Genomic DNA, 13,575 nt, shown 5'->3' on the forward strand with positions numbered 1-13,575 from the left:
TATATATATATTTGTAAATGCCTATTTCTTTGTTCCAGGAGGTAAGAAAAAAAATAATAATAATATAATAGTAAAACTATTACTAACAAGATGAATTCAAATAGCCGGTATATGTACATATCCTTTTCCTATTGTATATATTGTAATTGTTTTTGTTGTTGTTTGTTTCTTTGTTCTTATTGTTCTTTGTTGTAATATAATATTAATATGTATTCAATACTTATTTCGTCAGGGGGGTACGAAAAAAAAATATAATAGTACACAATACCACAATACCCCTTCCCAAATAACTAAATTTGCTCAGCCCCCTCTTAAAGCGGATTACAAGAATGCAGAAAAACAGGCTACCACCTTCAACCAATTTTCATCATGACTTCATCCCCTCGCACCCATGGGGCTTAGAAGCAAAAAAATATATAATAAAAATTTCCCAAAATATCAACGTAACGTAAGATGTTATATTATAAATTTATCAATCTGAGAACAATTTAAATTTAATGTTTATTTATTCAGATTGGAAAACCAATGTTCAGCTTCTGAAAAACTTTAATTCTTAAAAATTTAAACAAGGTGTAATCTAAATACTTAGGTTAAAAGAACTTTCCTCTAATGATGATAAACTACGATTTTCTTTTTGGAAAATAAAAACCGACGGAATCTTCAGGGTCAATTTTTTAAAAAACGACAATAGGAAGTTTGTTTATATTATTCTACAAAGAAAAATAGTAAATATAATAAAATATTTTTATTATACAAAAATATTTTATCACATCTATTAGTCTATAGAATGGAATAGTAGGTATAATAAAATATTTTTGTTTGAGATAAATATATCCTAAAGACATAGGATACTCAGTTCAGATTGATAAAAATTGCTTAAGAAGTACTTTACACTGTTATTTAATTAAGGTGCTATTTAATACAAAAAACTCTATTTTTCTTAAAATGTTATACAATACCTTTATCCATTCATGTTTTCTAATTTCTGTCACTTTCATTATGCAAAGAATAAACAAATAAGGACAACTGAGTATAAAAAAACAGCAACAAAATTTTAAAAGTAATATTATTAATAAAAAAGATTGACTCGAGATCGATAACAACAATTATTAAGTACGTTATAGCTAAAAAGATATTAATTCATAATCGATAAATGAAATAAATTAAGAAAAAAGCACAAATATTCAGAAATATTACACACCAAAAAAACAAGGGAACTAAGATATGATAATAATAAATAATGAAATATACTTGTCATATTATATCACTAGTTGTTAGTCAATACTCTATAGAACTGGAAAGAAAGTTAAAAATACGAGATATGTAATCTTTAAAAAAAAAAAACTACAGGAAAAGGTTTAAAAACACGAGAGGTATATTTAATTAACTATTGTTTACATCACGGCCGTATTTATCCATATGAGAGAGATCCCATTAAATTAGAAATTTAATATAATAAGAATTAGTTTTATTAATAATTTTAGATTACCTTTGAATATACTCGCTAAAATCATTATTTTATTAAATATCTGAAAGGTAACAAAAACTTTTTAAATTAATTTTTTTTTTTAAATATTTACAAGAGGTCAATCTAGAGGCCTTTGAGGGCTCCAAAGGTTGGGCCAGTGGACCCAGAGATGGGCAAAAGGTTTGCTGTAGTTGAAACTAATAGCTCAAATTGCCATGGAAACGACCCTTATTCATGAATGAATTATTGATAAATAAATGTCGTATCTATGACAATTTTAGACATTAGTTTCAACTACAGCAAACTTTTTGCCCATCTCTGAGTGGGCCCATTGACTAATGATGGCTCTGGTTATCGTTTGTTTGTACTCTTGATTTGTTCCGTAAGAATTATTTTTATGATTTATTATTCTCAATTATATATTATCATATTCTTCTCTATTTGTTTTATTTTTCCACTGTGATTTTTTTTCTATTCTAATTGCTACAACGTTCTTGAGTCAATCAATATCCTAAGATCTTGAAAATAAAATAAAAAAGACAATATGCGTGTAATAATTATAGTAAAAATAAGGCACAGAAAAAGTTTTCAAATTAACTAATATTTAGTTAAATTTAAATTTTAAAACGAGTCAAAACGACCATGTAAATATTACAGAAAAACCTGTTTAGAAATATATTTCAGAAGATTGAGAAGAATAATTCCAAAATCGTCAAAAATGTAAAGAAATAAATTTATAAATAAAGTTAAGGAAGATGAGATATAGAATTCATATTATAGATGTTTCTTTAATTTAGCATTCTTTTTATATCATGGAGAATAGTTAAACAAAATAAGTTAGTAAAGGTAAAACTAGATTCTTATGGCTTCCTAGAAGAAAACATAGAAAGTAAATTGGAACATAAATCGTCTTCTTCAAACTTAATAAGAGATACACTGCAGCGAATTGCTCAATTACTCGGAAGTATAAAACGAGCGTATGTGCATGATGCTCTGCTCTGTAAGGGCACAATATTTTACTAAGCAACAAAGCCATGACCGTATTTCCATTACGTAAACCATAAGCAATGATTAAATACACTATAGTTCAAATAATTATAATTAAAAGGAACTTATATATAACATGAACTGAATTACTTACAAATTTAAACTAAAAAAATAATTTTTCTAATGATAGTTATGTGTGTTAAAAAAAAAATACTTTTTTAAGTTACCACGTTCATACTAAGCGGTATGCATATTCATACACTATATAAATTGGCTATTATATAGTGTATGAATATATTACATACAATACCTTAATTGTAATATTAAACTCTTACGAAAGCTGGTAACTACTTATATTAAAAGATAATAATAAGAAGCGGTTCATACCCTAAAAGTTTTATTTAATTATTAACAGCAATTGGCCTATAAAATCTCAATTATAAGCAAAATATCACTAATGGTGCATCTTAACATGTCATTATTGAATTAATAATTTTAATGGGTTGGGACATTTAATGCTACGTTCAAACTTTCATGATAAACATATACAAATGAAACTACATCATGTTCATATATGCACAACAATTTTTGCAATCATATTTTGATTTTCATAATTTGTTGCTTTCAGCCTATCAATTATTAACAGTTTAAGTTTATTATTTGTTATTAATTATGGTAACTTCATGATGGAGATCTAGTAGGCCGAGCACGTAGGATGAGGTTTGTGATTGCTCGGTTCGGGGCGGTGTGGTTGCCAAACCGTATATGGTCATTTAATTTTTCTTTCCTTTTTTAAACCGGTTCTGAGAAATAAAACTTATTAAATATAATAAATACTCAAACTACGGTTAATACAGGATGGCAACCTGTCTGGGGTTAGCGAAATTATAGTTTTAAAAAATAATCAAACTTGTTTCTTCCACCAGTACGAATACTTCATGATGGGTTATTTCGTCATCCCATGTTTCAATAAACTTATATAAATTTGTTCTTCTGTAATTCTGTCCAAAATTTATTTTGTCTTCGAATTTCAAATTATACAGCATCATTACATTCTGTTTTAAAAACTTATTGTCCAATATATTGATAAATTTCAGGAAATTAAAAGATACTCACTTGTTGACATTGTTAAAGATCTCATCCCAGTCGATCTCTGGTAGCTTCAGGAGCGGTGCAATGGTCCTGTGCCTGTGAACGGGAGGCCTCCTTGAAGTGACGACCCTTCTTGGAGGTGCTACGACTTCAATATCCTCACCGGCGGCTTGGTCGCTGTCACCAGCAATCGTGGTTATAGCTTCAGTGGTGACGGTGACCTCTACGCTGGTCGGGGGCGGCGTAGTGGTCGGAGGCAGCGGGTACCCCTTCCGACGGACGAGACTGGGGCCCGGTGGCCCCTCGACGGGATCAGGCCCCGGGCTGAGCCCCGACACCCTCGGCTCGGGACGGCCCAAGTAGAGGGTGGCACAGATGAAGGCGGACGCGATGACGACCCCTACGCAGCCCGCGGTGGCCCACCACTTACCAGATGCTACCTGCCTCATCCTTCAGCACTCACTGTCTTCTTCATGAAGCCCCACCACGGCAGCCTCCTCCACTCCCACTACCGCTACTCTATCGTCTCCTACGGTCCCTTTGACAGCAACATACTTGTATTAATCATAGCAGGACAAGTTTTCATCAAGATGTTAGGTGGATCACAGATAAAGCCATTCCTGTAGTTCTGCATTGAACTCTTGCTAGTGAAGTTTCGATTATCTTCTATTAAACCGTATTGAATGGTAATCAATGACTTTTCTGTAACTTCAAATATAACCATTGAGTTGATAATGTACATGATTTGGCTTATTAACTGTTATTTTAAAAACAATAATTAGGAATACAAATTATCCTTCTATTGATTTTAATATATAAACGTAGATCTCTAATTAATATGCGTTACATTAAATTGATTGGTTACGGTGGCACAATTATACATATTATCAGTAGTCATAATTTTGAGACATACATTCTCGGTCAAAACTTTTGGACCACCAAAAGTTTTCACAAATTTCGATACATTTTTGCAGAAATGAATTTTCAAAAGAACCTTTATTTTAACAATAGCTTATAAAATAATACAATTCTAGAGGAAGAAATAGGAAATCATTTTATTTTTATTCTTTACTCCAACGTACGTAGATCCGAGCAAAGAGAACCTATTATATATACATTTTTTTTTTTCAAATTTGACTACAAAGTAATAGGTCACAATACGATTATCCTATGAACTCTTAATTACTATCCGCCGTTTTAAAATAAAATGGTGGCCAATCTGATGTTTCACGCACTCACCTTTTATAAAGATACAGGGCAAATATATTTCGTAATCCAGTGATTAGAAAGCATATTACAAGGATAGTTCTTAAATACTAAAATGTAGTCTGACATTATTTGATCTATTTTTTCCCTTCTTTTCTGTTTAGAGGGTTTTCAGCCCCAATTCGTGTGCACCAAGTCGTGTACTCCATTGTTTTTTTGCTAACATTTTTGATAAAACTTGAAAATAATGAAATACTGGAAATACCTTATGAAGAAAAGGAAAAACGTCGTTTACGCATAACACAAAAAATATGAACTTTTATGAAAAAATATGTATAATTGTCATTTGAATGATATTTAAATTTCATACAAAATAAACAAATACTCAAAATCAGTCAGCGAATCAAAATGGCCCTTGCATACATTCGTTTAAAGGTATGTTTAAATATTTAGGTTTTTGTGGAAATCCGATATTTCCATAGAGGTTTTGAATAATTTTAAAACTACTATACTATAATCTATATAAAAATAGGTAATATAAAATTAAAAGATATATATCTTAATATTTCTTAATTAAGATATTTATCTTTATCTTTAATGGTTAAAACGTCTAGATGTTGATGATATGTGCTCAGTATGTTGATAGTAAATTCTAATTAGTCTAATAAGTATTCCAACATTTCTGATTTGTAAAATTCATAGCGGTATCGAAACGACTGGTTGATGATCAGCGCAATAACAAGCTATAATGAGTAATATTTGGCTACAACGTTTTGACCAGAGATTACCTGAAATCGCAATTATTTTAATTATAAGTTTAATTGTTTCAAAATTCCTATTTTAGTTGATATTTTTAATTTATCTTTAAATGCCTATTTTTAAAAATAATTTCAATATAACGCTCGCCTATCCCATCCCCTCATATTTAAAAATGTTCAATTACATAGCACAAATAATTTTTAGTTTATAAACTGATTCGATTAATTTCCTTATTTTATTGTTTTCTGCTACATTTATTCATTTTAATCTTACCAAACCTCCCTCAAGATTATTAATTTTTGAATATGAATTATTAAATTCATTAATTATTAATATTAAAAATTATTATTTTTACTTTCATGTCTGGTTACTGCCATTACATCATGTTATTCATATATTTTTTTCTTTTTTTACAGTTGGTAGTTCGAATCTTGCTATAAAATGTTTGGATGTTTCTTCTTTGTAATATTTAGCATTAATTTGTTTACAATTAATTTCATAAAATAAATTTCTGTTATTTTGTGTTACCGTTTTCATACTTTTGTGAAATTTTATTTTGAAATCAATTTTTAAAATGTTTTATTTTTTTTTTTTTTATCTGGGTTATTTGAATAGGTTTTTATTTATCCAATTTTTCGTATTTTTTAAAAAATATTTTTAATATCAGATTTATTAATATCTTTATCATTTCTGTATATTTAAATTAATAATAGATGTTTTAATTTTGTTTGTACAAGATAATCAAATTAATTAATTAATTATGGATGATTTGTATGGTAATTAAGTGTTCTAGTACATCCATTTCTCCGTTCACTTATTTTCATTCGACCAATGACGTCAATGTTGATTTTGCGGAAATTTAAACAGAATAAAAAAAAAAATTATGTGATTACTTTTATTTTATTTTCATTTATTAATTAATTTAATTCATCTATTCATTTTTCAACAATATCTCGTACTTTTTAGATTTCAAATGAACGATTTCTTTTAATGGCTATTAATTTTCAATTTAACATTTAAGTCATTACTAGGTAGATACGATTTTTAGATGACATAGTCTCCATAAAATTCCGCTTCACCACATTATCCTATTTTTTTTTCTCCTTAAGATATCCTTCAGTGGAGCAGATAGCTCAATGGTAAGGCAGTTTGCTACAACTCAAATACTATCGGATTCGAATCCAGTAAAATATGGTGGCAGATAATTATTACGTTTCACTCTGGCCGTGAACCAGACCTGTGGGTTCGGGATCCCTCACTCAGCCTCGTGAAGTGGGTACCCTTAATTAAGTAAGAATCAGGCGGTTGACGGTGATTTTGACCAAATCACCTTCTTTCATAACCTTTGGTCTAGTAACAATACTTCCTAACAAAGTACTGCATCCTTGATCCTTTATGGGTTGTAGTAGTACAGATTTATTTTTTAGAAATATTCCTCAGGCAATCAAAAGTAAGAACAATAGAGTTCTTCCCAGTCCTGAAGATTAATGAGAAAAATAAACACACCATACTTTCATCGAAAATAGTTTAAACTCCATGTTCTCCTTTCTTGGTTTTCCTCTCCCAGATAAGAGATGAATCTAGGGCTAAAGTGATTATTAATTCATAAGACATTGCAGGAGGCAACTGAAAAAACAGACTGGACATCGGCAGTGTACCTGGGATTCAGCATGTGTCCGTCGCTCAAATCGCTGATGAAATATGCGGTCCTGAATTAACTATCAAGTTTTAATTTGTCATTCAACAGCTTAACATTCATTTTCGCTCCCAGTGGACGAACAATCTTATTATTTCATATTTTTCATGCTTATTTTCTTTAGATTGTAATACTTTTTTTATGTATAATTTACCTTTATAATTCCATCTTAGTATTATGTTATAAATTTATTGTAATGACAATTTTATTTTATTTTTAAAGCTTATCATATTTTCAAGTCCCGAAATATTTTTTATTTTTATTTAGTTAAAAAACATTAGAGAACCTAGTCTTAATTGTTGGCTTTTTGGATATTAAAATATATTAAGTCGCTTCTAGAATGATTTCCTCTTTGATCTCTAGTTTTTAATTAACTATAACAGTTAGTTACTACTGGTCTAAGAAGTCAGGGAAGAACAGTAACCAACATAACCTTTTCTCTTATCTTATTTCATTCCCGTAACTCATGGTCTTTAATCCAGCTTTTTGTGAGTCGATACTTCTTATTAATATTAAAAGTAAAAAATAAAAAAAAAAACAATGTTTGATAATTGGCGCAACACTATTAAGTGTTGGCAAACCGATAAAGCCAAGATATTTCAATTTTGTTTTTTTCAGCTTATCATATGTTTTTTTATAGAAGCATTATGGAGTCCCTACTGTATAAGTGTTTTGGTCGTAGGTGAAATTTATGTTCGCATGTGTTGATCAATAGGAAAATGTTAGCATTTTACGTATGGGGTGCAACTAATTTTTACTTATATGAGTTATAAATTTTAAAATATCACAGAGGAGATGATGGGGGTGAGGTCAAAAACAAAACTGTAATAACATATTTGTTTTTTATTTTAGTGCAGACATTTCGACTTATATTAAAAGACTTCTTCAGGAATAAGGAAATAACATACCAGAATATAATAAAAATAAATCTAAAAAAAAAAGAACTTAATAACTTTTATAAAACATGTAATATTGAAATTAAAGATAATGTTATATATAATGTCAATAGATAAGGAACAAAAGTGAAAAGTGTAAAATGATAACGTTCTTATAATTACGTAAAATAAGTTATTTTATTATATATCACTAATATTGTACTAAAACCGAATAGGCCTAAAGGAAAATCTCTGTAATATCGAAGGAAAATCCCAACTTCTATAGGACTGTGAAAAACTCCTAGTCTAGAAACGTGAGACTTTTAGCAACTAGTGTAGCATGAAATTATCAATAGTTAGATAATCGAATTCAATTCTAATTTCCATTTTATATTTTTTTATTGTAAAATGATGGATAAAGAGGAAACGGGAAGAGAAACACTGCGTTATAATTCCTAGCACTTGCAAATGAAGTAGGAACTAAGTAACAAAGTCACCGGTAGAGAACTTAACCGAAGTTTGCAGTTCATAATAGACCACCTATTTCAGTAGCGACAGTCGTTGAAACATAGTTCCACAGCCGAGATGAAACATAGTTTTCCTGCAAATAAAACCACTCCTTTTCCGGTTTAAATGTAATTATACTATGTACAAACCTAAACATTTTTATTTATATTTACTGTTTTTTTCTCTGTTTATTTTAATGAACATTGGAATGTATTTAGTTTTCTAGTAATAATTAAAAACTAAAATACTCTTTTATTCTTTTTAATACCAGTTTATTTGTAGTTCATTTTTTATGATTCTATCTATTTAGAGATATATTGATTTTAATCGGATAAGGTGTTAACATAAAAAAAAAAAACTTAAAGTACATAAAATAATTTCAGATTAATACCTATTACAGTTAAAACATTACTTATTATTGTTTATTACAGTGTGTTCTATTCAGTTCTGGCACAAACCTTAAGTTAGTTGTAGCACAGCAATGTAAAACACACAGTAGTCGACAATTACAATTAATGTTTTAATTTTATTAGTTATTAATCTTAAATCATACTATGTCTATATAGTTTTTTTTAATAATTAGTTGAAAAAAATCTTTGTTACAAATAACTGTTTTTTTATTTTGGTGCATGACTATAATTTACTAACTCTCAAGATTCACAAAAATATATATCATTAACATTCGAGAAAAAAGTTATCAGAATGTATATGCACAAAAAACATACAGATATACCATAAATGCCCTTACTATTGCCGCAAGACTCACTTGAAGGATGGGGAACCAGGTTCTAAAAGTCATCTACAAAGGCGCAGTAATCTCGAAACCACTGTATGGAAATCAGGTACCAAGAAGCCGACCAACCTCTCCAAACTGCAACGAGTACAAAGATTAATGGCAATAAGAAGCAGGCATTTTGCCCATCCAGTACAAAATGACATAACTGACTACAATGTACAAAATTTAAAAACATACAACAGGATACAAGGACATCACCCATGACAATGTTGAACTAAGACAGACTATAGAACTAATGCCACATCCATCAATTCTTGCCAATCTCACACGATATATAGAGGAAACTGTAGAGCCTCTGACAGACATTGTGGACATTTACACAGACGAAAGCGGGTAAGAGCACAACACAGGCTATGCCTTAACTACAGGGAATAACAACAATTGCTATGAAGAGCTTTAAAGACTCGATCGAAACTGCTCAAGTAATCAAGCCGAAAAACTGACAGTGCTAAAAGCTACACACAAGCTACATATTAAGACAAACAAACAACACAAAACCTATATTCAACATTTAAACTGACAACAAAATAGTTATTTATTCCATCAAAAATAACAAAATATAAGACCCACTTACATTACAAATTCGTAATAATTTCGTCTAACAAATGAACCCTGACCTAAAAACTCGACTGCTTTAGGGTAAAAGGACACAGAGATATTATAGGTAAAGCAAGAGCAGACACGCTAGCAAAGACAGCAGCTTGTAATAATCAACTTCCTTACTAATATAGCTTCATCCCTGTCTCTTACTAGTAAACATTGATGAGTCTGCCAAGTATAGGAAGGGGGAATAAAAAATGGCGGCTGTTTCAAAACGCTAAAAATAATTAATTTTCTATTCGGAGCTCTATATCTTTACAACTACCAACAACAATAGAAAATCTAAGAGAGCATCATTTAAAGTAGAGTAAATTTGCTAAAATGTTAGCCCTAATAGAGCTATTTACCTTCAATAGTTCTCGAGATATAGCTTTTTAAAAAGCAACATTTCATAAAAATGTTGTATTCAACGTAATGAAAGAACGTAAGAGAAGTTATTTTGAAAAATCTGTATCTCAAAAATCATTTGACTTGCAGATGTCTGTTAGCACTCAAATTAAAGCTAGTTCAATGAGCTATAAAGTAGTTCATGACGTTTATTTTCGTAGTAGTAGTAGTTTTCATGAAATTTGCTAAAATAAATTGATTTATAGTTGTTCGTACAAATTTTCATTTGCCAATTTATATTCGTATGTGAATATCATAAAAACTACTACCCCTACGAAGATAAGTGTCATAAACTACTTTATAGTAAGTTAAATTTAATAAATTTTGAGTGTTGGCAGACATATGTGCGTCTTAAGGCTCTAGAGATATATTTTTTCAAAGAACCATTATTTTATTCGAACAACTATAAATTAACATTTCGAGAGTTTATTTTGTCAAATATCATCATAAAAACTACTATTTCTACAAAGATAAACATTATTAACTATTTTACAGCTAGTTTTTATTTGAGTGCTGACAGACATCTGTACGTACTATGGTTTCTGAAATAAAGTTTTCATAAATCAAACTTATTGTCCGAACAACTATAAATCAATTTATTTTAGCAAATATGATGAAAACTACTACTCCTATGAATGTAAAGGTCATGAACTACTATATAATACAATTATTTAGCTTTTAATTTGATTCTTAATAGACATCTGTACGTCACATAGTTCCTGAGATATAGATTTCTCAAAATAGATTCACTAACTACTGGTATTTCAGTATATTCGTATGTGATATGTTGCTCTTTAATAGGCTATATCTCGAGAACTATGAGACGTAAATAGCTCTATTAGGGCTAATATTTTAGCAAATTTACTCTTCTTTAAATAATATCCTTTTAAATTTTCTAATGTTGTTGGTAGTTTTTAAGATATAGAGCACCGATTGAAAAAATAATGTTTTTTGTGGTTTTAAAACTGGCGCCATTTTTTATTCCCCCAGCCTATAATTGGCAGACTCATCAGTTTTGATTAGTAATTATACATAGTTTTCATTAAAGTAATCAAAAATTGGGGGGAGATAACTGCCCTTTTTTTCCCGGTTCTTGTACTATCACCCCACAAAACTAAAACATAACCAAAAGCACCCATTAATAACTGACTCAATTTCTTATAGAACACGAACCGACTAGCCAATACTTGAAGAGATTTCACTTAAAAATTCAGACGCATGTAAGCGCGACGGAAGAACTCCACAAACTTTTCAACATATATTATACGACTGTAACATATATGTGAACAAAATATATAGTTTGTTGAAATCATCTCTACTACAAGGGGACTCATGACCCCTACCCGAACAAACATTGTATAACAAATACAAGAAACTACTTAAAGAGTTAACCGACGACATAGACCTGAAATGTTAATGTGTGGAGTGACAAGCAAATAAATTTTAAAAAACTTATATCATTTTTTAAATTTCTGTTATGTTTATAATAATACAAAGTATGTTATTTCACATATTATACCATTTTTTCTTTCTTTTCAGTTGTATTTTATTTATTTTTACTAATCTTTTTTCTAACAACTCTCACCTTTCCTTGTTTTGTGTTATGTTCTTTCTATTATATTTTATATTGTATTTCTCTCTCTATTGCATTGTGAATATACTATAACAACATTGTAATAATTTGTACTAACACTGTATGTATATAATATGTTTTTTGCATGGTGTATACACAAATTATTAAAATATATGCCTTTTCTGTAGGATTTACTATAGGGCAAAAAAATAAAAAATACAGATATATAAGTAGTATATAAACCCAAATAAATTATTATTGAGTTTTGATAGCAAGATAGGTGTAAACAATTGCCTTGATCAGGTTTGATTTTAAATAAAAGGTTTTAGTTTTATAAATATTTAGTTCGATACTAATTGAATTCTGTACTAATTCAGTATTTTTCTCCACTATGACCCACAACCTGAATCCCTAAATGGAACGGTGAGGTAAAGTGTGTTGCTAATCCTCAGCCTTCCCAAATAGACTTAGGCTTTTCTTCGGAAGCATTTCTATTTTCCCACCTGTGTGTTTCCCACCATGCTCATGTTCAACAGGCGTAATTTCAATTGAATAATAGTTCAACTAATTGTTAATTAATCAATTTTTTCTCTATTTATAAATAATTAATAGCAAAAAATGTGGCAGCAATACCGTGTATAATATGCCGATAAATTCGATTAAATTCAAACATTTAATAACCTAATAGTTTATATGCCATCGAATGATTTTTGAAAGATAAACATACTAATCGGTAGGGATATTGAACTAATTATAAATCCAATCATCATATATCTCAATTTAATTTAATTAATCTTATTACTTATATATTATTTTTTCAATCAAATGTTAAACATTGAAAAATATGAAATATAAGTAAATCATAACAATATATTGTCAATACAAGGCCAAAATGGCCTAAATGTAAATTTATGTGAGAATTGTTTTCGAAGTTAATATTTTTAGGCAAGACTCCCCTTCCAAAGGACCTACATAGAGGTTTAGCTCCTAAAAAATATAAAATTCTAATGTTTCTGAATTTACGTATAAATAAAAAATGAAACTTTTCAAAACTTAAAATTATATTTTCATCGATTTTTTTTTTCTTCTTTTCAATAGCATGGCATTTCATTTCCGGTTAGGTTTTTGATTCAGGGAGCCATTCAATTTGCAGTTAATTAGAATTTCCACGTCAATTAAAGCAATTTTCCAAAAATAAAAATTTTCCTTTTCGAATGTTTCATATTACAATTCAATCGTAAATTTCCCTTTGAAATTTAAGTTTTTTAATTAGTATAAACCTAAAGAACAAAACCTTTACATAATTCAATTATACTTATAGGATCCATCATCATAATTGAAATTTTTATTCACTAAGACACCATCATCGTGACAGCTACTTTATGTTCTTCAGACAGTTTTGGAAACTAAAATAATAATGATGAATTCTTACGTAAATTTTAATGCTAAATTGATGTTCTTAAAGTTGGTTAGATTTTTTGAATCATTTACAGGAAAATCAAGATCCGTAAAAAATTGTTTGAGGTTTTTTGGCTATTTACTCTTTCTATCCGCGATCAATCGCTTCTTTAAAACCTTATTGCCTATCACAATCCATAAAACAAAAAAAATCCCCTTACCATTAAAAAT

General features: G+C 29.2%; 1 protein-coding gene across 1 annotated transcript in view; it reads right to left on the reverse strand.

Moving 5' to 3' along the window:
- The window catches only part of LOC106685025 (uncharacterized), a 90,846-nt gene extending 86,850 nt beyond the window's left edge, over positions 1 to 3,996 (reverse strand). The window contains exon 1 of the mRNA XM_014427484.1: positions 3,572 to 3,996. Coding sequence (XP_014282970.1) covers positions 3,572 to 3,996 — 425 coding nt within the window. The remainder of the gene's footprint in view (positions 1 to 3,571) is intronic.
- Between the last annotated feature and the right edge of the window lie 9,579 nt (positions 3,997 to 13,575).

The sequence above is a fragment of the Halyomorpha halys genome, unplaced genomic scaffold (genome assembly GCF_000696795.3).
Source record: "Halyomorpha halys isolate HHAL.00 unplaced genomic scaffold, Hhal_1.1 Scaffold650.1, whole genome shotgun sequence".
Lineage (NCBI taxonomy): Eukaryota > Metazoa > Arthropoda > Insecta > Hemiptera > Pentatomidae > Halyomorpha > Halyomorpha halys.